Genomic DNA, 27,712 nt, shown 5'->3' on the forward strand with positions numbered 1-27,712 from the left:
TGCATGGGCATTTTTAACAAGTGACAGCCTTTCTAAATGGTTTTTCTAGCATTATCCATAATTAAATATTAGTTTTCAGTCTTTAAATACTGAAAATTAATCTAATAATTATTTCAATGCCTTGAGAAATAATCTAAATGGCCAATAATTAAATTGGCTATGCAAATTTCATTCCGAGTGTCTTTGCACTATCTTTGACCGTCAAATTGATGTTAGGTACCATTAAATGCCACTTCTCTAGTGTCACTAACTGACACTTATGGCCAAATGAATGACCTAGGCCAACAACTGGCATCAGATACCACCAAGTACCTGTGCGGCATAACTTATAGCAACTTTTGCCTTTGACATCCCGTGATTTCTTCAGATCTCGGGCTCGTAAATTTACTCTAAACCTAGTTACACCTCACATATGAAACATTTACTTAACCATGTGATTAAAAATTAATCCACATGTTAAGTGAGGTTTTAAAAATACATGTCCTCATGACAGTAGCTTTGGCATGTTGATAGTATTGTCATGACTCTGTATGGCTCTATGGCAATGGAAGATATTAAGTGGGGTGTTTTGAATTGTTGAAGATTGACTACCTTTAGTTCATTATCTTCATATCCTTTTTTTCTCAGGTAGTGGATGAAGTCTTCTTTGGTTTTCTCTTAATTCATTGATTGATCTCTCTGATCATCTTTGATCTTCTCTTAATTCATTAGGTTGATCTCTCTAATCTTCTCTATGTCTTCCAAGGTGCTAGAGATCAATCCTAGTTGTGGGCCTTAAGCTATTTAGGGTCTTTTATTTGCAAAGTGTGGACCAACAATATTTTCTTTCTAAATAGGTTTTGCTACTTAGCCGTGAAAAATTTGTAGGCTTCTAATTGCACCTTATGCTAACTTTCACAGTATAGTGTTGCATCTAGATTATTGTATAACTTCATCAAGGATGTTTCATACAGTATTTGTGTTTCACCTTCCACCAAACCAACAACCCCTATCAAGCTAGCATTAATTGTTTTCTGTAGTCTTATATGTGTAGCTTTCCATTGGCCTTGTACCTATAGATGATCTATTGTTTATCTTCCGTGCAAGTCTATTTTGTCCTTCTCTTAGGCTAGCCAAAGAAAGACTTATACACTTGATGATTTGTTTCAACCAGTAGCTTGTATAGCCTCTATATCACATGATGATTCATTTCGAGAAATTGCTTATATAGCTTGTCCATCTCCGCATCCTTATCCTTGAGTGTTGCATCTCTCTTTCTCAAAGCTCAAAGGATTTCTCCTTAAGCTTAGAGTCTTTCTCCTTGATTTGAGTTTGGAGTTCTTGCATTTGGTCTTCAAAATCCACAAGGAACTTCTTATATTCTTATTGGGTTTTCTCCAATAACTTTTGAAGTTTCTATCTAATTGTCACCTCAACTTTGTCCCTCTTAAGTTCTTCAAATGGCTCCTATGGAGCTCCTACTCTAACTATTGTGCTTTGACCTCCTATGCAAGGTCTATGTGTGCTCTTGGATGATTTCTTAGGGTGCAACTTGTTTTCTTGATTCAAAATCATGGTCTCTTTTGTGCTTACAAGCTTGCTAATTTTTTGCCTCCATGCTTTCTAGCTATATCATTAGCTCATGTTAGGTTGTCGAATCAAAGAAATATGATTCTTTCATTGATTTTTTCCTTCCCTGCATAGTTGCATTCGTACTATGTACGGACTAGTTCGTTCCGTACGGTTCGTACCATACTGTACGGTACATATCCGTACCATTTCGTAAAAGAAAATGCAATTTTTGGCCTTTGAAGACTAGACCATACAAAAATTTTCCAACTCCTAAGCCTTATGTTTATTATCATAATTCCAAGTCTCTCTCTCTCTCTCTCTCTCTCTCTCTCTCTCTCCCGACTTCCAAGATGAGTATGCAATTCCAAGAGCGTCCCTCCCCCCTTCTCTCTCTCTTTCTCTCTCTCTCTCCAAACTACCAAGCCTTTCTCTCTCTCTCGCTCTCTCTCTCTCTCTCTCTCATCACATATACACACAAAAAAGAATGAAGAGTTTGCTTGTTCATCCACCCTAAACTTTGCTTTGTTCTTTGATGTATTACATATACACTCCCATCTGTCTTCTAGTAGTGCATTGCGCATGTTGTGCATGAGGTTTTTCCTTGTTATCCTCATGTATTCATCCTATTAACTCAAGTGACATTGCTATTTTAGCTCTAAACACGTGTTCTATTATCTATAATCCAAAATAACCAAGTTTTTGTTTTTTTTTCCGTACTAATATCATATCGTACCTTATAAAATCATAAGGTACCAATTAGTACCTTATTTTATCGTATCGTACCTTTCGTACTTGACAACCTTGGTTGATATGTGCATATGTTATGGCAGGCAGGATATAGGAGTCATGGGATACACTCACTTTGATTATGCAAGACATGCAAATAGTAGAAAGTCCAGCTCTGGCTATGTGTTCACTTTTGCTGGTGGTGTTGTTTCATGGATGTCTAGGGTGCAGAAATACGTCCTTACTACTACAGAGGCCAAGTATGTTGCAGTCACTGAGGCTTGCAAGGAGGCCATTTGGTTGGGTCGTTTGGTTGCTGACGTTGGTATTGCATATCCTATTTCTACACTGCATTCAGATTCTAGGAGTGCTATCCAGTTAGCCAAGAATCCGGTCTTCCATGCGAAGAAAAAACACATTGAGGTGAGGTATCACTTCATTCGTGGGGTTGTTGAGGGCAAGTCTGTTGACCTTGTCAAAATCTTAACTGACCAGAATTCTACAGACTTGCTCACGAAAAGCCTCTCTACAAAGGGCTTTGCCTTCCTTAGAAAGTTGATGGATATTGGATGAGATAACATCTTTTCTTATCCTCTTGTATCTATGTACAACATTCTTCCTTTTTCAGTAGTGTAAATTACATTCTTCTTTTCTTGCAATCTCTCTCTGATCCTTTGTCTCTGTGTTTCCATACCGTTTCCTTGCGCACTCTCACATGGTATTAAAGCATGGTATCATTGTCTAAGAGAGACACAGAGTACCTAATTCTTGCAAAGGAGACCATCTACATTCAAAACGCAAGTATTCAGCCTGGCGTTTGCTGCAAACGCAGCCATTTCTGAAGGTTTTTTATAAAAGTGACATCATTTGGAGTTCCATGATGTTTGACAACTACCAACAAACTCCAACTCCGATTTGTCCAAAAAAACTCCAATCTTGACCAAGGCTATCAAGTTTTCACGCTCAAAAATTCAAAAAAAATGGCAAAAATAATTCCTAACCTAGACAAATACAAAACATTCAACTTTCACATAAACATCTAAGCTAACAAAAATCCAACCTATCTAATGATTTTCTAGGGGTTTTCAGTTCTTACAAAAATGCTTGACAACAAGTACCACTTTGTATGCAAGGAGTATCGCTTACCAATCAAACACATAAAAGTTTGGTGCAAGGTATAAAGTTCTCAACCTCCAAATGTCACTCCTCATTGAGGCAAATTTGCCTTTAACTGGGAGGTTGTTGGGGGTAAGGGCGCCTCCGCCTAGCCTCCCGTGTATTACTACATTGACCATACCCACACCTGCACACTACAGGTGGTGGGTGCCCATCACTTTCACTTCATTATTTATTCTTTCAGTGACATTTGAATAAAGGGAAGGCCGGTCACACATTGTGACTGTTGGAGTTCCCACATTTGGAGTCTCTCTTTTTCTTGCTCTTGCTCCATCTGCCATTGCTCTCACCTCCGTGCTCTCTTGCTAGATCCTTCTCACCTTTCAGTTTGCAATGAATATTTTAATTCTAGTGTTTGGTTGGATGGGCAGTATCATACCTATGAATTGCAAGGACCCCAAGTACTTGTTATGCTCCCACTTATATTCTTAAACCTAAGTGTAACTATAAGGGGTCTTATTTGTATAAAATAAAGGATATGATCACCTTGTATGATTTGCAAAAAGAAACCTTGTTGTACTCATTTACAAAGGAGAAATCAATAAAGACCTTGATTATCTTAAGCGAAAAAGATCCATTGAATTTGGGAGAAATAGCAAAAAACAAGCCTTGCCACATTGAGGGTGAACTTTTGTACTATCACAGGGTGTGTGTGCCCAGTAATCGAGACCTCAAGAAGAAGATTCTATAAGAGGCCCATGATAATCCAATGGCTAGATATCCTAGCTATGCAAAAACTATAAATGTAGTAAGAAAGAGTTACTATTGGCTAAGATTGAGAGCTAATGTATTAAGGTATGTAACTCAATGCCTAAATTATCAAAAAATAAAGGGTAAAAGGATCAAACTCCCTGGAGAGCTGAATACATTTGACATTTCTCAAATGAAATAGAAGTTCATTAGTATAGATTTTGTAGTTGGACTTCCAACTGTGCAAGGAGGTTATGACTCAATCCTAGCAATCCTCAATATGCTAACAAAGGTTATTCACATCATTCCTATGAAAACTACCTTCAAAGAGTTTGACATCACTAGCTTGTTTGTTAAGGAGATTTTTAGATTTCAAGGGTTACCAAAAAGGATTGTCAACAATGAGACAAAGATTCATTATTCACCTCTAAATTCTGGACTTGTCTCTTTCAAGCCATTGGTACGCAACTTTGTTTCGATACTGCTTATCATCCTCAAATCAATGGGCAAACTGAAAAAAATGCTAGAAGACATTTTGACAGCCTAGTGCAAAAGAAAACCCAAGAGATGGTTTGAATATTTACCCCTGGTAGAATTTGCCTACAATACATCATACCAACAAAGCAATGGTATGACCCCTTTTTAAGTATTATATGGGCAAGATTGCTTGTCCCCTCTCAACTTTTTAGTCCAAGCATCCAAGAAAATGCTACATAAAATGGAGCAGACCAAGATATCAAAGCAGCACAAGATCGGTAAAAGGCCTACACTATCCTAGGAGAACTCCCTAGACTTGCAAGGATGGAGTTTGATTGGAAAAGAGTTCCCTATCCCAAAACTCAATCAAAGATATTGTGGGCTCTACAAAGTCTTGGTAGAAATGCCTACAAATTACAACTTCCACCTTATCTCAAAATTCTTAATGTATTTTATGTAAACCTTTTGAAGCCTTGTGCTCCCAACCTTGATCATGTTCTAGATGATGGAAAAATTGTAATGCCAACTCTAAGGAATTTTGAAACCTCAGTCGGATAGTATTCTTGAGATTAGGGAGAAGCCTCTTAGGAATCGTACTCTTTGTGGTAAGTACTTAATTCAATTGAAGAACTTCCCTGAAGAGGATGCCACATGGATTGAGAAGTCCATCCTGGGGAGAGATTGCCCCAAGTTTCTCTTGTGATGAGGACATCTCGATTTCTCTAAGGGAAAGATGATGTAATATTCCTAAATCAATGTATTTCCACACAATTTATCTTAAGCAATCCAAATTAATTTTAAAATTCCATAAATAGTTATCAAATTACTAAAAAATAATCAGCACTCATTATTCTATCAAGAGACAAAGGTTATGTGAATTGAATTGTACATAGAAACCATCTTCAAGACTGTACAAAAAAAAAAGGCTTCAAGCTCACATGGGAATAGTTTGATTATTCTAGTGGAGTGCAGATGATAACAACTGGGATAGCAACTATCAAACATTACTTTCGGTAATCCAGTGGAAGGTATGTGATAGGTGATGAAGAAATTGGAATCGATGATAACTTCCTCGATACCCATTCATTCTGCATTGAGAAAGAAGCTTGACTCTAAGGTGGACCTTACATGCCATTGGGTAGACGTCATTTACATCTTGAAAAAGAACATGTTAGAGAGACCTATTAAAAAGATGTGACTCACTTGTCTCCTAATCAAGATTTGAGCCTCTCGGGATGATTTTTGGTCTATAATGATAAGTCAAGATGATCTCTTTCGAAAATGCATATGTGAGCATAAAATCAATGGTGTGTTACAAGAAACACATGCAAGGACTGTAGAAGGACACTTTGATATAAAAGCCATAGTAATAAAGATTCCACACTCCCAGTTGTGCTAGCAAACTTTTTTCAAAGACACGACCCATTTTGTTAAACAATACGTGGAGTATCAATGAACCAAACTTCCAATTAGAAAGGATAAAATGGAACTCTCCCCTATGGCTTGTAATCACCTATCAACCCTTTGAGAAGTGGGAAATAGACTTCATGGACCCATCAACCCTAGTATCCTAGTATTGCCAAGCCTACTACATTATTGTGGCTACATTAAATGGGTAGAGGTGAGGGTTAGAAGAAATAACGATGCTAGAACCACGGAAGATTTCTTATGGGAGGAGTTATCTCATTATTTGGCTACTCTATTGAAATTGTCAGTGACCAAAAAACTCATTTCTTAAATGAAGTCATTGAATACCTCTTATTCACATTCCACGACTACATCACGATTTACAAGTCTAGCCTTTACTACCCTCAAGTGAATGGCCAAGCAGAGGTAACAAAAAAGATCCTTGTTAGTGTCCTCATCATGAAGACCATCTCATTTTCTTGATTGGACTGAGATCATAAACTCATGGTAGCACTCTTTGCTTATTGTATAGATTATGAGATGCCACAAGCTAAACACACTTTAGGACTGACTTACAAGAGCAATGCAATTATACTTGTCAAGTTCCTTATCCCTAGTCTCAATATCCCAATGCAAGAACACTAAGAGAGAACTAAATCTTGGATCGAATACCTTATGAAACTTGACCACCTTACTAAAATGGGATTACTTGCAATGCATGCCTTTCTTGCTAAGAAATCTCAATAAACAGCCTAGTTCGATAAACACATTAAGCAACAATCCTTTGAGTAAGGTGACCTAGTGTTGTTGCACTCAATCAAAGGCCGTAAACAAAAACCTAAACTTTGAGGCCTCGTACCCTACTACATTTGTGTCATCAACAAGACAACAATGTAGAGTTAGAAACCTTGGACAAGCAAAGTATTGGTCACTTTAATGGCAATTGTATCAACAAACACTACTATCCTCTAGGGCACTATTTACATGAGCCATCCGTGAACGAATCCCATATTCTTATCTAGTCCATCATGGTAATTGAACAAGCCTAGCACAAAAAACTAGAGCAACTCATGTGACACAATAATCAACCTTTAACTAGCCTTATCCCTAGAAACTTCAATGTTAGGGAGGTGATAGTCAATAACCTAGGATTGGAGGATGACCTCATAGTTTCTCTTGCTTACCTTTTCTTCCAGCTGAATGCAACCAAATATGTGATCACTAATGCACTCATTGACAAAGGTGCTCACTTCAACACCCTTCCTTACTACTGTTGGCAAGAATTGGATCAATCAATATTATAGCTGAGTGACACCAAATCGCATCCCTACAGAGGCCAACCATCTTCATTTTTGGAAAATTACAGATTAAAATTGATAATAGAAATATTCTTCAACGTTCTACCAAATAGAGAAGGGGTTGGAATTGAAATCCTATTGGACTACCCATTCAAATTCCTCACCAACTACAACATCAACTGCATTGTCAAATGTATCCACTTGAAATTCACTAGTGCAAGGGTTATCTGGGAATTCAGCCCTAGGATCCAACCTTATGGCCAATACCAATTAGTCCTCCCACCTTTCAACCCTAACAAACCATTCCCATTCTTGATGCATAGGTAAATATTGCCTTAATTATCACAGGCCATGTATAACTTTTTGATTGATATCATAGGCTCTCCTATGCACCGAAGGGTACTATTAAGGTTGTAAATGTGCCCTGGAGGAAAGCATGCGCTTGCCATCATATCATCATGAGCCATCGCTTCATCCTTCATTGACTAGCACACCAAGAATTGTAGCAATACTAGCCCTATGTCGCTCCTTTATCTAAGGGAAAATCATAGGAATTGTAGCAATACTAGCCCTATGTAGCAATACTCCAAGAGAATCCTCATTCTACAGCATTGACCTCAATTGCTCTACCTAATGAGCAAGTTCTTATCATGTCTCCTTTCAAGTTTAGCAATCACAAGCCACTTTCCCCTAGCCATTTAAAGAAGAACCAATGCTACTACTTAGTCTATGAAATGACAGAATAATTGGACCAATAAACCAAGTGATCTCCCATAGAATGCTTCTTACAACTCAATTGAACTTTTGGCACGTTTGTGAAACCTCTTGCCTTGATAGATTTATTTCTAGCCAATACTAACATGATTAAACTTGCATTCTCATATTAAAAATATAAATAAATATCATTCTTAATTGACTCATAAAATCCAAAAATGTTGCACACATTGTAATTGAGTCTCCAAGCTCAAAAGCTTGAATTATTATTTGCAAGGGGAGGAGAGCTGAAAGCTATTCTCCAAATCTTCCATCTAGCAACTTCTCCTTTCAAGAGAAACTAGCCATCAAGAAGAGCCTGACACACCCAAAGTGACTTTTTTGTGGTAAAAGGTTAAATAGATAAAGAAATAGATAAGTGAATTATATTCATTCTCAATGGATAATTCTGATAATGAATGTTTATCTTTTTTGCTGATGGCAACTCAGTAAGTTCCTTCAATGTTACCCATACCTCACCCAATGCTGATTAAAGACCCTCTCGAAAAATGAGGATAAACTAATGTTTACCGTAAAGTAGATGGTGAATTTTGACTTGTAGGTAAGCATGAGGGAAATGGGACCTCTATGGTTCCTCCACCTCCTAACCAAACTCGAAGGCTTGGTCATGCCTACTAGATACTAGAGAGCTTATAGCCAATTGTAGCTTAGCTAACTACATTTGAGCCACACCAATGTTTATTTTATGGCTTGCTCAGCTCTCATTAAGAACTACCACCTAAACATTGGACCTAGCAGATTTTCCTGTCTTAACATATAGTGAACAATTTGTAGAGAGGGTAGAAAACTTTGAACTTAGTCCAAAGCTAGTGAAAAAAACATTGTCGGGATAAAGGTTAGAATGGGAGAATACAATAAAATGTAAAAAATATCCTAGATCACATAGAGATGGGATGATTTACTGAGTGATAAATAGTGAAGGAGTCTTCTTGAAGGCTATCACTAATGAGCTCAGGGTCACAAACAGAGGTATTCCATTAGCTCTTCACCTACAACAAAGCCATCACCATCCTAATGGCTACTAGAGTACATCATAATAGGAAACATAGTCAATCAAGACTTGAATACCCTCTAGCTTAAATGCGTGATGAAATCTTCAATAAAGGCATAAAGTTCTCATGAAGGTCCCAACACAGAAGCTAAACCACACTGAGGCACAAAACCGTATTATCATTTATGGTAGTGCACTCACTTGTGTTATAAATATTAGTGTTGGAATCCCCCTTTAAGAAATTGCGACATCCATGTACTTGCTCTAGACTTGACCATTGCCAAAGGATCACACTGGAGAACACAATAGTCAAGAGAGAGAAGAGGTAGAGAGAAAAAATTGAAAATCCTATTGCCACTAAGGATGAGCCAAATAAGCAAAAGAAGAGCAAAGGACAGACATAGAGCTTAAGTTCATATCATGAGGGAATATGATGAGAGAGAGATAGAAGAGCAATACATGATTGTTAAAGCTATTAAAAAAAGGCTAAAGAAGGTATGGAAAAGGCTGGAAGTTCGGATGAAGAAAATTCAAGAAGAGCATGAATGAGAAATTAGGGCCTACATCAAAAAAATATTGTGTATGAAGGATCAATCCATCTCACAATAGCTGATCTAGATTTTGGTAAAAAAAAATGAGAATCCTCTACAGGGAAGCATAGTTGTCAGGTACGAAAAGTATGGTACGGTACGATAAAATACGGTACTAAATGGTACCTTAAGATTTTATAAGTTACGGTACGATATTAGTACGAAAAAAAAAATTTAACTTCATTATTTTGAACTATAGATGATAGAACAGATGTTTAAAGTCTAAATAGCAATGCTATGGAAGTATATAAGATGAATACTTAAGAATAACACGCCAAAACCTCTATGGCATATGCCGCATGCGCAACATGCGCTACAACTTACAAGTACATACATAGGAGTGGATACATCATACATGAATGATCATACAAATAAGAGGCATGTATGCTTGAGAGAGAGAAGGTTGAGAGAGAGAGAGAGAGAGAGAGAGAGAGAGAGAGAGATGAAATGACATGAGATGCTTTATTAACGTCTACAAGAGGCCAAAATGACCTGTGAGACCAACAGTTACCAAACAAACCACCAAAGGTTTTGGTAAAAGATTTATGAATTTTGTTATGGTTTTGTTTGGCATTGCTAAGGCTAAAGTAGCTACCGATGGTACATTCACTAATTCGTGTACTCTCAGAAGGTACATTAGGCCAAGCTATCCTCTGGCCTAGTTTTATTAGCAATGTGTACTAATGCTTTGGGTTGGGTGGTACAAAATGAGCTGTGAACAAAGGTAAAATCAATAGGATTAAGCTACTTGATGATTCTCAAATGGTGCTGAAATTATTTATTGATGACACTAACATATTGTGAAAAATGATGGGACATCAGAAACGTTTGGAACTGCTTGAATACCTTATGTATGGCCTTTGGCTCTAGGATAAATCATAACAAAACATGTATGAGGAGTCTAATCAAGCTTCCATCCCCTTTCTTGGTTGATCGATCAAGGCTATAAAATCACCACCACCACCATCACAACAATAGTCAACAACCCAAACCACCACCACCAACAACCACCACGGAAAAAAAGAAAAAAGAAAAAAAAAAGCTTTATTTTTTGTAGAATTCGTACGGTATGGTACGAACCAATTCGTACTACATACGAGTGCAACTATGGCCAATAGGCTTTACATCCTGCATATGGAAGTGCTCAAGGATTTTTTGAATATACTCTTTCTGTGATAGATAGAGTAGTTCTTGATGCCTATCACGCATAATGTGCATATCAAGAATATGAGAGGCATGTCCCAGATTTTTTATCTCAAAGCTCTTCTTGACCTAAGCCTTAAGAGCATCTAGCTCATCATGAGCTTTCCCTGCCAAAAGCTTGTTATCCACATAGAGCACCAAAATCAATAAAGATCCATTACGGGCTTTCTTCGTGTACAAGCACGGATCCATAGTACTACAATTGTAGCCTTGTGACTGCATAAATGCATTGAACTTATAATACCATTCCTTAGGTGCTTGTTTCAAGCCTTAAAAACTTTTCCTCAATCTGCACGCTAGGTGTTCCCTGCCAGGCTTTGCAAAGTCCTTAGGCTGCTCCATGTAAATCTCATCATGCAAATCCCCATGTAAGAAATCCGTTTTGACATCCAATTGATACAAGTCCAAGTCAAGTTATGCAACCAAAGCCAAGACTAAGTGTAGGGTGGTCACAAGAGAGAAGACTTCATCAAAGTCAACACCATGCTCTTGCTTAAAATCCTTTGCTACCAATCTGGCCTTGTATGTTGGTCTAAGGTGTCCAGGGGTACTTTTTAACTTGTACACCCACTTGCAAGGCAAAGCCCTCTTGCCACTAGGGAAGGAAACCAAATCCCACTTACGATTCTTATACAACAATTCAATCTCAGATTGCATAGTCCTCTTCTAGGAGTGAATGTCACCCTTGCCCATAGCCTCAACATAGGTGAGAGGCTCTTCTGCATCTGTAACTAAGACAGTATTTATGAAGGGCTCATAGCGGTTTGGAGGTCATGTATTTCTAGTAGAACACCTCAATGCAGACTGTGTTGCCTATGTAACATCTTGTCTAACATCTTGGTCAAAAGATGACGTACCAGCGAGACAGTAGGATTTGCGGAGAGGAACACGGAGTGAACTCGGCAAACATGGAGAAGAGAAGAGAAGAGAGAAGAAACTTTGATGAATGGAATGATGAAAATCTGAATCATGGAGTGAATGTGATACAAGGGAATAAGGGTGCCATAGCACAAGGAAGATGATGAAGAGCCACGAACCACGAACCGCAATGTCCTCCTGAAGGGGTATGAGGACAGTGGAGAGGCTGGAGAGAAGAGGCGACGGACTGAATGAATCAGCCGTGAGGAATGAATGAGAGAGTGGCCTATAAATAGGCAGAGTCAGTCTAGGATGACACCCCTTTTTGGGAGTGCAAACCCTAAATGCAAAACACAAAAACGCAAAAACGTAAACTGTAGGTGAAGGGTGAAGGGTTTCTCAACACTTGGCCATGAGGATCAGCTGGTGCTTGCAGGTTGTCTAGCTAGCTGTGCGGGAGCAGGGGGCTCCTCTTGAAAGATAACCCTGCATATCTCAACAGCTTTCTTAAGCTGTATATGCATTTTGTCCTCATGGAACACAACATCATGGCTGTAGATCACTTTCCGCATTTGCAGATCCCAAAGACGATATCCCATCTCACGTGCATCTCCATAGCCAAGGAAAATGCATTTCACACTTTTAGGATCCAGCTTATTGTGTTTATCCTTGGGCATATGGCAAAAGGCCTCACATCCAAAGACACGCAAGTGAGCATACGAGGAAGGCTTTCCTGTCCATACCTCCTTTGCAACCTGGAAGTCAATATCACTGCAAGGTGACCTGTTAATGAGATGCATAGCAGTAGAGATTGCCTTAGCCCAAAAATGCTGTGGTAAGCTTGCTTGGCTAAGCATATTGCGGATCCGCTCTTGGATAGTCCTATTCATACGCTCAGCCATACCATTCTGGGGAGGAGGGGCGTAAGGGGCAGTTAACTGACGCTTAATACCCCACTCGTCGTCACAAAACTGCTCAAAGGCACGCGAGACGTACTCACCTTCGTTATCGGTCCTTAGGCATTTCAGCCTATGCCCAGACTAATTCTTTACTAAAGCAAGCCAACGTTGAAAGACGGCAAAGACATCAGATTTCTGCTTTATGGGATAAGCCCAAACCTTACGTGAATAATCGTCAATAAATGTGACAAAGTACTTCCTACCTTCTAATGATTGACAAGGCATGGGTTCATATACATCTAAATACACAAGAGCCAAAGCCAAAGGCTCACCCGGAATACGAGAATTTTTATGCGAATTTCTAGTCTGACTGCCATATAAACAATGATCACATGGCTCAAAATGTGAGTAGTCAAAAGGCAAAAGCTATTGCAAAGCACTAAGTGTTGGGAATAAAGGGCGATTGTGCCTTTTATATGTGCACAGGTGTAAACACACCCTTAGCACATTTGTACTTTCATATATATCTATCTAAAACCTAAAGAGGTACACTAGTCTATTGTACCGAACATCAAGTGTCGTGCTCACTCTCTCACTCTCTATTGCTCTCTACTCTGTGTGTGTTATCCGTCGCGTTCATTCTCTGCTCACTCGGGCTCTGTCAAATTGGTATCAAAGCCAGGTTGTGCACGTTTTCCGAAGTCAATAACAGTCGTCAGGTTGAGTGACAGATGAGCAGGAGCTCAGATGTTGAATGCTCCAGTAGTCGTGCAAGAGTTGGTGGACGGCAGAGTCAGAGGTGCAGCGGGCTGCAAAACGTGTGGCGGCAGGCATCACATTGACGAATGTCTGCAGGCACGACTTGCAAGTCATGCAACAACTAGGCGTGCAGGCGACTCAGAGGGCAGCAATCGGAGTCGCAATCAATGGGCAACCAGGCCATTGACCATTGCCTTTTATGTTTAAGATAATTAGATAACTAAAACACACCCTTGAGGAAAGTTGGAGGGCTTCTCAATAGGTCCGTTGTCCTACAAATGGCTAGTCTCGGTGAGCTCACAGTTTTTTTTCAAGGCAGTGTAACTAGGAAAGGGCTGTCTAATGTGTCATCTTAGATCCCAATGAATGCCATGGTAGATTGAAGTTGAGACTATACCAAAGTCCAAACTATATCCTACAAGTAGAGGGGTTGATGTATATCACTCCCCCTCGTTTCTTACTCACCATGAACCAAGTGTGGTATTGATCTACTTCAGTTTGAGTTGACTTGTGAATGTGGTGGCTCAAGTATCGATGGTAGTTAAGTTGATAGGTGACCTTAGTGAGATGAATTAGGCTCTTTTTTCATAGTGTCTTTGAGGGCTTTCACTAGGAGGACAATATGGTGCTCCATGCCTTTCCAAAAAGTATTGATTCCCAAGGCTCCCAAAGTAGGTGTAGCTGAGAGAATGGGTTGGGAATTATGTGTTAGTAGTGTAGGATTAGCTCCACCCATCCAATTATTGAATGTATGCCATATGGCAAAGTTTTCTTTCATTAGGGCTTCAGATAGAATCGAGACATTTGTGGATGTAAGAGTCGAGATAACACTAGGTTCTATCTCCTAATATTGGAATTTTTGATACCTTGGATCATTCAAAGTTGTAATCTCTTGCTTATGCATATATTGATCAAAGTAGAGTAGTTTGGTGGTAGAGTTATAAAGGCATGAAGGTTGCCTAAGCAACAATACATGCGAAGCATAAGAGAGGCATGAGAGACTGAAGGTCTCTAAAGATTTCTCAACTAGTAATTCTTTCTGCATCACTTTCACCCATTCCTTGATCTTATCTACTATGGCCAATTGCTACTTAGGATCAATGCATTCTCATGATTTTGCTATAGCAACCTTCTCAATTTGAGGTATTGTTGCTATGCTTCATATACTCAAGATAGAAGTTGTGTCCTACAATAAGAGTAGTTAAGCCTTTGCTTTTTAGTTTAAGGTCGGTGTGTTTTTATCTTTTCTTAGAATTGTTCTTGTCTACCATTGAATTGACCTTTTCATCACTATGGTTGATTCCTCAAAGATGAAGTTGAAGGAGATCCTTCATAAGAGCTTTGGTAAAGATATCTGCTTCATTCTCCTCCGTTGGACAGTAGAAGCTGTACTATTTCATCCTCGATTAAGTTACGTACATAGTGATATTGGATCTCAATGTGTTTGGTACATGCATGAAAAACTAGATTTTTGGTAATGGTGATGCAACTCTAATTCTCACATCTTAGCACTATTGGATCTTCATCTTGTACTCCCATAGGCTATAGGATCCTCCTTAACCATACTACTTCACATGTAGCAAAGTAAGCTACCTTGTTCTTTGCTTCAGCAGAAGATAATGCCACACTTGATTGCTTCTTATTGATCTAAGAGAAAATTCTTGAACCTAAAGAGAAACAATATCTAGAAATTGGTTTCTTAAAATAACTGTCACTTGCCCAATTTGAGTCACATTTTTCCATACGAGCACTTCCGGAACTATATGTGATAACATAGTCAAAAGTTTCCTTTAAATATATGAGCACCCACATCCCAGCTTTCCAATGACTTTCTTGTGGTTGGTTTGAGAACTTGCTCAAAACACCAACAACAAATTTGATATCTAGCTAGTGTTACACAAGTAGATGAGGCTACCAACCAACCTCATGTACCTCCCAATGTCTGCTAGTGCTGATGTATCCTCAATGGATACCTTAACATTGACCTCCAATAGGTGTAGCTATCTCCTTACACTTGGTCATGCTAAATGTTTTTAAGATCTCCCGTGCAATCTTCTTTTGAGAGATAAAGATTTTGCTAGGCACTGACTTCAATCCCCAAACAATAGTGCAAGAAGCCCAAGTCTTTCATTTCAAACTCAGAGCTCAAAGCCTTTCGAGTCTAATGAATGATGTGTTCATAGTCACTTGTAATAATAAGATCATCCACAAATAGGACAATCACTATAGACTTTTCACTATCCCTGTAAACATACAAGTTAGCATTTGAGGCACATCTTTTGAAATTCAAACCTAGATATAATTTATCTATCTGCTAGTACCATACTCTAGGGGTTTATTTCAGCCCATACAACGCCTTCTTCAGCTTACAAACTTTGTTTTCGAAATGGGGGGCCTCAAATCTTGGTGGCTGAGCCACATACACCTCCTCCTTGAGGTCACAAATTAGAAATGTTGATTTAACATCCATTTGCTACTTCTTATGAGCAACCATTGCAAGTACGGTGCGAATAGTGGCCATTCTAGTAGTTGGAGAAAATGATTCTTGAATCAAATCCTTCTGGCTTTGTACTTTTCTAAGCTCCCATTAGCTTTGTATTTTACCTTCTAGACCCACTTAGTACCAATAATCTTCCTCTTTTTTGGTTGATTCACTAGCTCCCAAGTATCATTCTTCATTATGCTATCATACTCAGCTTGCATAGTTACTCTCCATGCTAGATTGGCAAGTGCTTCTTCCAGGTCTATGTGCTTTAATTCTCTCATAATCTTAGCCATTAAGGCTGTATTGACTATGTAAGTGGAAGCCTTTCTTTGCTCCTCTATTCTTAGAGACCTCCTTGATCCATCTGCCTTTTTCTCAATTGTAGTAGGCATAGAATTGTTGTGATCATAGAACTACTTCACCCATAGCAATGGCTTTTTCGGTGGCATGATTGCAGGTTGGTGAAATTTGTCCTCATCATCCAAAGATGATGCTTCCTCTTCCTTGAGAGTAGGAAAACTCTTGGGATAGGTTCATAATGGACCAGCTCATGGTTCGTTTCTTTAATCATGAGCAACTGATTTCACTTTTTGAAACCACTCATTATATGGTCAATGTGACTATCTGAGTGTAGAAGTCTTAGTTATCTGAGCTTTCTGGTCAATCTGAATGCCCAACTAAACTTTTAATTTCTCTTAGGTATCTCGTCAATGACGACCCAAGTATAATTATGGGGTGTTCTAGCCATTGGCCACCCTTAAATAGAAAGATGAATATTTAAGCATATTTTGAAACGCTTAAATAATACAAATCGCCTTTCAAAGTACATGAGCATCAAATTAATTTGGAATCATTGAGCCAATATGTCTTGGTAACAATTGATATACAAAAGGTTTGTTACATGAGGAATTATGAATGAAAAACTATGGGAGGATTGAAGATCTTAATTGAGCCGCTCCACTTGGACAGGTAGTAGAACAAGTATATGCTTTTTCCTTTGTGTTGAGGGGATATGAAGCATGCACCCACATATGATCCAATCTAATCTCGACAATATCTGACTTGATAAATTAATTCTATTTTGTATGAGTGGGATTTGAGTATAGACAATCCAAACTATACTGTAGTATTGGAAGTGCATTCATCTATAACCCATGCATTCTAGATCGTTACCACATCTCTACATACCAATAATGTGCCTCTCAGTTATGTGTTTATTGTTTGGAGGAAATCAATGCTAATCATTGATATTTGTGTCTAGGGAGCTTCCATGTCCTCTATAAGCAAGTTATTGACTGAAATAAGGCTTATATAACCACATGTTGCTCCTATCTTTGCTCTCACATTTTCATGGAGATTGATGGTTTGCATCATAAGTAATTGTCTCTCAATACTCTTCCATGTCTTTTTGCAAAGACCTAGATTTTATATTGAGACTCCATACAATAGGATGGGATGATCAATGTATCAAATAACCATAATTTGATATGAGGTTCTTGCAACTAAACATATATGCATTTCCCTCACGTGCTTCAAGGGCTACATAATCTTTTTCAAACCTCACAATTGTTGTATATTTTGCAATGAAAATGTAGCTTTAATATCAAATATATATAGAATGTGATTCATATCCCCTTGAAGAGTAAATTGTTGTCTAGCTCGGATAATGCAAAAGAGTTGTAATACATCCATGTGGCTATAGAAGTCCTCAGGAGAGTCCATGAACTGTACCAATTTATTTCCATATAATCAATATGCTAGCCAAGCTTGCACCTAGTCCCCCTAATCTATCCATATGATGAATTCTCCACACACATCCATTCAGGGAGACGAGGTTTGGTTGCCCCTTCTTTGGTGGGAGGGAAGACCAATAGTGGCAAGAACTTGTAAGATGTGAAGACAAGCCAACACAAGGTTGATATCCCTTTCTTTGACGAAACCAAAGAAACACGACCCCTTTGGCAACAAATTCCTAAGAAAAATAGGTTTTACACACATTGCCAAAGGTCGAGCCATATGAATGAGAAATGTCGTATCAAGGCCCAAGGGTCTTCCACCTAGAAAACCACAACAGACTGTATGCTTTACATATCCATTTCTAGGGCATACAATGCACCTTCTAGGATCACTTTCCCATCTCACCACACGTGATAGTGGCCATATACTTATCCTTTTTTTTTTAAAGACTTCTATTGTATACTTACACCTCATTGCATTGCACTTAGCTTTGCTTTCCTTTACTTTCAGTTTATTTTTTGAAGCATCTTCCTACTCACCTTTGTGCTTGTAAATTTTGATCTCTTTTGCAAGGTTTTGTATTTCAATGCAGGGCTCGACATGCATGTTTATACCAGTTTTTCTTGGCCTGGAGACAGGAGTTGTGCACCATTCCTTTCATGGTTCCATCTACTTGGAGTCTTACTCTTCAAATTTAGAAGCATCTTTCTTGATGCTATCATGACAATGCCTTCTATCCTTGCTTTTTCAGTAGGGATGCTTCATCATCTTGATCTCCATGGTTCTCAACACTATATGAAGACTGACTTCCTTAGGTTCCTATTCCTTCTTTGGCATCGATATCCAAGTTGAGAAGGGGTTCCTACCCTTCTTGGTATTCTACAATTCGACTGAAGCCCATCTGTATCGAGCCAGAGGCAGCCTATTTTCAGTCATCGCCCTATTGTTTGGAGGTCTTCCTTGTTTGGAGGTCTTCATCTGCTACATCATCCTAGCACCTCATTAGTCTAAATTTTCAATATTTGGTGCCGAGCAATGGATTGTTGTACCAGGCAATTGGTATGCATTTTTGTTGTCCACAACAAGCCGTCTGCATCAGCAAACACCTCTCCTGCTGTCACTAGAAAATTCTCTACCTCAAGTGATTAATTTTGAGCCTTTCCTTAGCAGTATGCTTTCAGTCTCCGATTGCTATGTTTTGGTGACTAGCTTAACCAGCTTGCTACCCTTCATTATTCAGCACTTTCTCATCTCCAACTAGTGGTTACACTAGTTGGGATCCATCTCCAGTGGATGCCACTCTCCGACACTCCATTACTCTGAGCTTCGGCATTCTATACTCTTACATTCATTTACAGCATTCATTCACTTCAAAGTTTATTCTCTGTGTTTGTCTCTATGTCTAAGTTTTGCGTTTGCGTTTTGTGTTTAGGGTATGAGTTTTGCTTGTCACCATTTGAGTCTTTGTGTTTTAGTCATGGTTGTACATGTTGTGTTTTGTTAGTGCAAAACCTAGCATATCTTCGCATCCCCATTGTCAAAATACCATGTGTGCTGCACTTCAACAGCATTAAATACTGAATCAGCCATTGAAGAATCAAAATTGCATATAAGAAATGCATAGTCCTCCTTACAAAGTTGGTTGAAGCATCATTATTAGAAGATTTGCTGGTTGATGTCTCTTGGATAGCCAAACCGAAGTCCTCTTTGGCCAATCGCCTCCTGCGTTCAACTTCATCCATGTGGAAGGGAAGCCTCACTTTAGGTCCTATGCTCCTATGTGGAACATATGGATGAGACTCAACTGCCACCACATCGAGCACACTCTCTCTCTCGGGGGATTATTGCTCGGGCTAGAGCTAGGCCCTCCATACCCACATGAGATTGTACCATTTGGAGCTCATTGTTACTAGATAGAGCTCTATGTTTACCCACAGCCATAGTTAGTTTCCTTTCTTCTTTTGCTTTGTGCTACTTATTTTGCCCAGAGAGTTGTACCATCATACACATGATTGTAACTCATGGTCTCATAGGTCATTTTGGCCTTTTGTAGACGTTAATATATCATTTCATTTCATTTCATTTCTCTCTCTCTATTTGGCATTGGAGAGGCATGAGGGATGTCCTACATCACCAAAACTAGAAGGCAATGGAAGGGGCTGCTATTGCAAAAGATGAGTCCTTCCATGCCTTGTTCTTTGCATTGAAAGAGGGTTGAATCATAATCGGAACTTGGAGTTTGAGTTGGATGAAGATGATGACTCGTCAAAGAAGTCCATATCTTACGTTTTATTCTTCTCCTTCTTCCACCGTGCCACTAGTTTCTTACAATCTTTGCTTACATCTCCTTTCTTACCATACTAATAGCACTAGGCCTTTGTCTTTTTCCTCCCATCACCCCTCTTTGAAGCTACAAACTCCTATTGGCCACCATATCAAGATGGAAGCATCCCGTGCGACTGTAAAGATGCCTCATGATCAAGTAGCATGGAGGATATATGAGTAAAGCTGAAGGGGGTTGACGATGTCTCGACTCGAAAGCGTGGTCTACCTCATCAAATTCCGGAGGGAGCTTATAGAGCACAGTCCCTACAAGACGAGCCTCTATAAGGGCAAACTACATGTGCCAAAGTTGATCCTATACCTGTGTAACTTGAAGTAGAAAATATTGGATTGTATCATTAGGCTCGAACTTCATATTCTAGAGTTGACCATATAGGGTCACGTATTGTGTGGTGAATGAAGCCTTGTACAACATTTGTAACTTAACCCACATAATTAAAACTGTTGTATAGGAGGTCATTGCCGGAAGGACCTCTTTAGAGATACACCTGAGAAGAGCAAAATAAGCATGAACATCATTTGACTCCCAAAGTAAGACTACTTTCTCATTGTTGTTATGATCCCAATTTGGTGGAATAGGATTTGGCATCTAGGAATGCATAATAGCTTTTGAAACAACCTACTATAGGGACTTATGCTCAAACTAGGCTTTCATGACAGCACTTGAAGTGAGATAATCAGAACCTTTATGCTTATCATTAGTTGAATAATAGAGAGGTACCATTGTAGAGGATAGAAGTGAATGTGAAGAAAAAAGGGGGGAGAGAGAGAGAGAGAGAGAGGATGTGTGTGTGTGTGTGTGTGTGCGCGCGCCTGCGCACGCGTGCGGCCCAAAAAGTACTTGGCAAGAGTTCTGACACAGTGTCAGCAAGAGTTGATGACAAAATGATTGCTGTAGACAAAGAAAATCAGATTGAACAGGTGAAATTAGACCAAAACACAGCTAGAGAAGGATCAAGCACAGAATTGGCAGCCACCAGAGGCCTGAAAGTATTGTCACCCAGCCTTGCACAAGACGAAAACCTCAAAATGCAGATGCTGTTCATAGAAATGCAGGCAGCACAAGCATTAAATGCGGCCATCCAGTATGCAAAACAGTCATCAGGCTGGCTGCAGATGTAGGACAGGTAAATGCATGTATATGGGCAAAAACAGGCTGAAAAGCTTCGGAAAGTGATCATCCAATCTAAAGGTCATTGCAGAGAGAAGAAGAAGATCAGCAGCAGTGGAAGGAGATGGCAGACATGAAGCAGCAGAAAACAGCACCAAGATCCTAAACATGAACATCTAATACCATGTTAGAGTGATGGAAGCCTGAGAGAAGAACAAAACACACTGCAAAAGAACTCAAGATAGAGATGCTGTTGAGAAACCACTTCTTCAGTTCACACACTTCATTTAGGGTTTCACACCGACAGCCCTAAAAAGGGATGGTGTCCACATTTTGGCCACTTTTTCAATGGGCGCCCACAAGTGGTGCACCACCCTAGCCAACTTATGCCTATAAATAGGCAATCACTTAATTCATTCACCTCTCTCTCTTCAATCATTCTTGACCGCTTTCTTCGGTCACCATCACCACTTCCCTTCCCTTCACCAGCCCCTTCCACTGCCCTCACACCCCTTCATGAGGACATTGAAGTTCATGGCTCGTGGCTACCTTCACCCTCTCTCTTTTGCTTCAGGTGCCCTGTTCCAGCATCCGGCTTTGCATTTAGAACATCTTTTACTTGGCGTCACCATCATCTACTTGGCATCAACACCCTTCTCCATCAGGCTTCACCTTCACCTGCGTTTTTCAATGTGGAGATCTTCTCCTTGCCTAGTGTTATCATCTCCAACTTGGCGTCAGCATCCTAGCCTCTAGCGACAGTCTACATCACTAAGCCTCAATGATTTCATCACTTGTCTATCACAAGGGCTGTTGGGACCTATGTTTTCGTAGCATGGCTCTTCCTCCATCACCTGGCGTTAGTTGTCCACCATCACAGGGGCGGTTGGGACCTGTGTTTTTGCAGTTTGGCTTCTCCTACATCACCTGGCATCACTCATCTGTCATCACTGAGGTTGTCGGGACTTGCATTTTTGCAGCCCAACTCATCCTCCATCATCTGGTGTCATCATTATCCATTTAGCGTCGACATGTGAGTTGCTCTCTCTATGTTTGATAGCTTCAACACTTTGGGATTTGCGTTTTGTTGCCCAGGTCACTCCTTGGCATCAAAGGACTGCGATTCACTCTCTTGACCATCTAGTGACCATCTTCCACATCTCTGACGACATTAGAGGATTGCGGTTCGCTTCCTTGATATCTATCTTTAACGGTCCAGTAATTACTTCAATAGCTCAGTACCTAGAGGACTGTGTTTCCTTCCTCCACTATGCAAAATTACCACAAGAGCTACTGCTTGATTCAGACCGGATAGTGTAGTTATCTTTTGAGCTTCGGCTCCACTGTATCAGGCTTTCTTCTCATTGCATGATTCAATGCGTCATCATCGTGTTCTTCTTGTGTTTTTGAGTTTCTCCTTTGTCTCAATGTTTGTCGTACACACTCTGTGTTACTCCTCGCAAATCCTACTCTCTCTGCACTATCGTTTATTTTGACATGGTGTCAAAGGATACCTGTTATTTTTTGACACAATATCAAAGTGCAAGAGCTCAGAGAGCTAAAGACCCTGTTCATTAGAGAAGGCATGGACAGGTTGTTGGTTTGGCATCATCTATTGATTTTCCCCTTCATTTCTGCTACACCACCAGAAGACAAAGATACCTTTCTTTTCCTCTCCCACGCACCCACCCACCCTTTTACAGGTTGACACTTCAGTGCTATGATTTGTCCACAAGCAGATCGACAGACCATTGGGTGCTCCTCTTCTAGCATCACCAGAATCCCCATCGATGCTTGTCAACCTGGACCTTTGCTTCCTAACCCATCGAAGTATGTGTCTATCCCAAGACACTCGTTGTGCCACCTCTCCCTTTTGGGCCACAAATTTTATTTTGCACCAACTTTCAGATTTTTATGCTCAAGGCAATAAGATGCATCCGATGCGCACTAAGCCCTTTTGAGCCACAAGAGGATCGACTAGTACCACAGCCTCCTCATGATCGTCGCAATGCGCACTATGGCGGCTACTTCTACTTCTTCTAGGGTTTTAGGAAGGCCACCTCATCAACCTGCGATTCTACAGTCCGCTCCCTCGAGAGAGAGTGATTGTTGGATATCATCCCCTTGGCAATTCACTCCTTCGAGAGACAATGATTGTTCGAACCCTTTTATTACTTCAGCTCCACAATCCGCTCCCTTGAGAGACAGTGACTATTGTCTACCCTCGACTCAACTTGAGCCTCCCTTTTCCCCACCCTTGACTACTCAGGTTCGAGAGGCTACCTCTGGGAGTTCTTTGATAACTTCAATACCCCAGATACCTTCTTTGGCACAACCGGCAGCACTTTCTTCATCATCAAATGATTCGAGGTTTGTGATCCATGAGTTTTTAGATTCCCTCTCTCATAGAGAGAGCTTCAAAGAGGGATATACTCTCTTTGCCCTTAGAGGAGCTTCTACTTGGTCGGCTTTTGAGGGGGCCCTTGCACCTCCACCCTTAGGGGGGTACCTCCTCATTATGAAGTTCGTCATCGACCCTTTACTCTCTTGGGATGGCTGTCCTCGCGCAGTCATTTCTCCTCCTGAGACTCTGGATCTTCAGAGACCATCTGCATTGGGCCTTGGAGGTCTAGCCGCGACTTGGTGACGAGGCCTTTGAATTCCTTCTAGCATGGAGTTATAGAGCTAGTGCTTCTCTCCTCAGGTGAAGTCAGGTTCTACAGTTTATCCCATCTGTTGTTTCTTACTATAGGTTACCTTCCAAGTGGAAATCTTGGATCTTCGAGATCCTCTTCTTCTTCATTGTATCTCTCTTTACTCCTCATTTTTCGTCCCTTTTTGGGTCTAAAAGTGGGTGTTGAAAAACCACTTTTTTAATTTACACACTTCATTTAGAGTTTCGCACTAGTAGTCCCAAAAGGGCTAGTGTCCACATTTTGGCCACTTTTTTAGTGGGCGTTCACACATTGGTGCACCACCCTAGACAACTTATGCCTATAAATAGGCAGTCACTTCATTCATTCGCCTCTATCTCTTCAATCATTCTTGACCACCTTCTTTGGTCACCACCACTACTTCCCTCCCTTTCACTAGTCCCTTCCACTGCCCTCACACCCCTTCAGGAGAACATTGCATTCCGTGGCTCGTGACTGCCTTCACCCTTATTCTTTTGCGTGAGTCACTAGGTATGGGCACTGGCTCCTTCTCTCCACAATAGAAGGTAGTAGGGCAGTCGTGGAGGTGCCAGATTAGGGTGGCCACACTCATTTGGTAAAAATACAAGAAATGCCCAATTGAAAAGTGCATAGGCTCACACATGTTATGTACGTATTGCTAAGACCTGTTGCCTTGAGCATAGAAGCCTGATAGCCAATGTGGAGCTTGGTAGTGGACATGATAGTTTAAAACTCAAGGAGGGAAATGTCTTCCTTGGTCAGTAGTTCACAAGAACTTGCTAGTGGGCACATGGCTTGGTCATGGCAGGTGCAGAGTAGCATGTTTCAGATGTGTGGAGAGCTGGGACTCTCACCGGGTCTGAGAGGTGTGAAGAGTGCTTAGGATAGTTTCCATGGTACAGCTGAGACTATGGTAGTGACTTGGAAGGATGACTGCCTAGGTTACTTGACAGGGGCCCTGCGCATGGATACGAGGATTTCCCAGGGAGCTGTGTTTTGTTACCCCATTGTTTGTTAGCATTTGGGCACGATCCCCATGTCATACTTTTCGCAGGCAAGAGTGGACTGAGGGCCACTGCCACAAATGGAAGTTGATTGTTTGTGTCATTGGTTGGTTCATCTGGATTGCGATATCCAGTCATGCAATAGATCTGCAGGACATACCTACTTCAAAGACTCTGAAGGATTTGGACTGTCCACACTTTAGGAGGAAGAGTCGACAGCGTAAATCCGAGTGCATGATGAGGAGAAAGACACTTTTCTTCACACTTGGGACTCTTGACATCTCACTTAAGAGTCACAAATGGTTTGGCATTACAGACCACAGGATTCGCTATTCACTCAATCTATTAGACTTCTCTATATTTGATACATCATTGAAGTCCTATGCTGGCCTTACTTTGTAATTTTACTTGGGAGGGTTTTATCAAGTGTTCATTAAAGTATTGATTTCTTCTCTGAAAAGGTAAGGTTTGGGAGGTCATATCGGGAGCCTTACAGGGTGGGAAATTTGGAAGGCCCAATTTGAGCTGTCGGAGTATATGCGGAAGTGTTCACCACCTTGGCTGAGCCATGAGCTCCATTATTCACTCTTCGAGGAATTTGGGATCAGCTGCAGGCTTATTGACATCACCAGTAACAGCTCAGGCAACTCTTCCTCAACAGTTTGGGAAAGACTCTGTTCACTGCTTCAAGCTGTGAGAATAACACTTGCCATTGGATTCATATCCCCTCAAGAGTGTCTTGCGATGCCTTCTTTTGACTTGATGACAATCACTGAACCGACTGGCTATAAAACTGTATTGACCCTAGATCAAAAGAGCTCATTCTAAATGGATGCAAATTTAAGATGATCATCACCCAAACTGCAACAGTCACAGACAACAGGAGTGTAATTCTGGCAGCACTAGTAAATGTTTCATTAGCATCTTCTCATCAGATTCTTTCAACCTAAACAACTGCACAGATTTGAGGACGAAACCTTGAAGCTCTATGCTATGCCTTTCATTTATCATAATTGTTGTGATGCAAAACAGGTGTATTGAATTGGGTATGTAAAATTACCGTAAAGTGGAAAGATGCTAAACATAAATAAGAACATAATAATAAATAACAAGAAACAAACAACTGTATATTTATAAATAGTTCAAGACAAGAACTAGCGGCATGGAAAATGTGGAACAGCTTTCTCATGTATCATTTGGTTGTGGTTCAAAACAGCAGCAAAATTATCAAAAGAAATGTGTTAATGCATCAATAGAATGAGAAGAGGGAAGTTGGTTTCATGGAAAATGCGGAACATAACTTTTAAAAGATCTTCCTGTGTATGTATGTGACAGGATATCACATGGAGGACCTGGGGTGCCAGAACAGCTGGTGGAGGAAATGTTTTGTGGAGGAGAGGCCTGGACTGCAGAAGGTGTGACGTTGGCAATGAGTCGGATGCTGGTCAAACTTATGAATGGAGAGATAAACTACGTGGTTGAGTCAGGAAACAAGCGCTTCTTTGTTACCGTGGACTTTCCCTTGGCTGACAGAGACAACAATGAGGGTATCACAACCGTGCGAAGTTGATAAAAGGTGCACTTGTCCCACCATATCAAGCTATATACATCATATACAACAGTATTCTTATTGAGCATGACTTGCGCCTCTGTTTTCCTCTTTCTTCCCTGCAACAACATATGTGCCGCAGTGTTATGAGCTGCTAAGACTTTGCTATTTGATCTTTCCTTGATGGTGGATATCTGACAGAGTGAAAGAAGACAGAACCGAATGGTGGGCTTTTGACTAACAATGCGAGGAAAGCAAAGAGAATAGATTTCAATTCTAGTGCCTCTATACCGTCGAGGTGATGAAAGCAAAGAGAACAGAAATCAACAAGTACTTCCTTGCTAGCAGTCTGATTACCGCGTTCAGAAGATGAGTTGTGGAAGGCCTTGAGACCGACAGTTGATTCGACCCTGAAGGTTGACTGCTATGAGATCACGTTCGAAAGATAACTAATGTATCAGCCGTTTGATTAGCAGGGCATTTTGGTCTTTTGAAGCTTTACATACAAATGCAAAGGCCAAATGGAAAAGCGGCTAGATGGGGAGGATTACGGCAACTAGAATAGAGAATTCAAAAGATAAAGAGTGTTGGAGTCCGACAACCCCTGCCTCAGACTGCGTTCGAAAGATGCTCATTCCCAGACGTTTTCAATTTTTAACTAGGACAATCTGGTCTCGCAAGCTTTTGCCCTTTGATTATATGAAATGTGAATAGATGGGGAATTCCTACCAGCAGTGAAAGGCACTGCTTGTCTGGTTCGTGATTGATTGGATTTGGCTTTGTCGAAAAATATCCCGGACTCACTTGAAAGTAGCAGGCTGATCAGACTTACTTTTGTGTTGTGGTTGACCTTACAATGTAAAAATCACGTACGTTGAATTATTTAATGTCAACCGATGTAGATACTTGGTGAACAAACTTGCGATCTAACTTCAGGGCAAATTGGAAGAATGTATTAGTATTGGAATTTGGGCCCCAACTCTAGTATAAGGACTTGCAATGTGGTGGATTGAGACTCCCCCCTTTATTATGTTCAAATTTCAGGTCAAAAATGTGTCCGAGTACTTGATAGATATGTAAACATTTGACCAATTTGTGTGTATGACATGGTTGGGAAGCAAATGTTTTTAAAGATTGGAAAATGCCTTTATGTTCCTTCGTGGGTTAATGTACATCAACATGATCCATAGATGTATCCACAAGCTTATCAAACAATCCATACATAGTATGACAAATATCAAAGGTGGTAGGGCATCTCAATTTTAGAACACGCTGTTCGTGATTGATACATTCAAGGTAATCAATGCTCAATTCAAAACAAAGGGAGCAATATTGTCCTGCTAATGAATGGTTGATCTGATTATGTTCAAAAGATAACTAAATCCTTATGTATTAGCCATAAATTGACA

At 40.2% G+C, this 27,712-nt stretch overlaps 1 protein-coding gene across 1 annotated transcript in view; it reads left to right on the forward strand.

Moving 5' to 3' along the window:
- Positions 1–27,491, forward strand: part of LOC148036543 (phytochrome 1-like) — a 53,873-nt gene extending 26,382 nt beyond the window's left edge. The window contains exons 5-6 of the mRNA XM_087678531.1: positions 26,090–26,330; positions 26,505–27,491. Of these exons, the coding sequence (XP_087534657.1) occupies positions 26,090–26,324 (235 nt within the window). The 3' untranslated portion in view covers positions 26,325–26,330; positions 26,505–27,491. The remainder of the gene's footprint in view (positions 1–26,089; positions 26,331–26,504) is intronic.
- The last annotated feature ends 221 nt before the right edge of the window (positions 27,492–27,712 follow it).

This window comes from Lygodium microphyllum, chromosome 5 (assembly GCF_053477565.2).
Source record: "Lygodium microphyllum isolate KBCC chromosome 5, Lygodium_microphyllum_v1.1.10, whole genome shotgun sequence".
In the NCBI taxonomy this organism is placed as follows: Eukaryota; Viridiplantae; Streptophyta; class Polypodiopsida; order Schizaeales; family Lygodiaceae; genus Lygodium; species Lygodium microphyllum.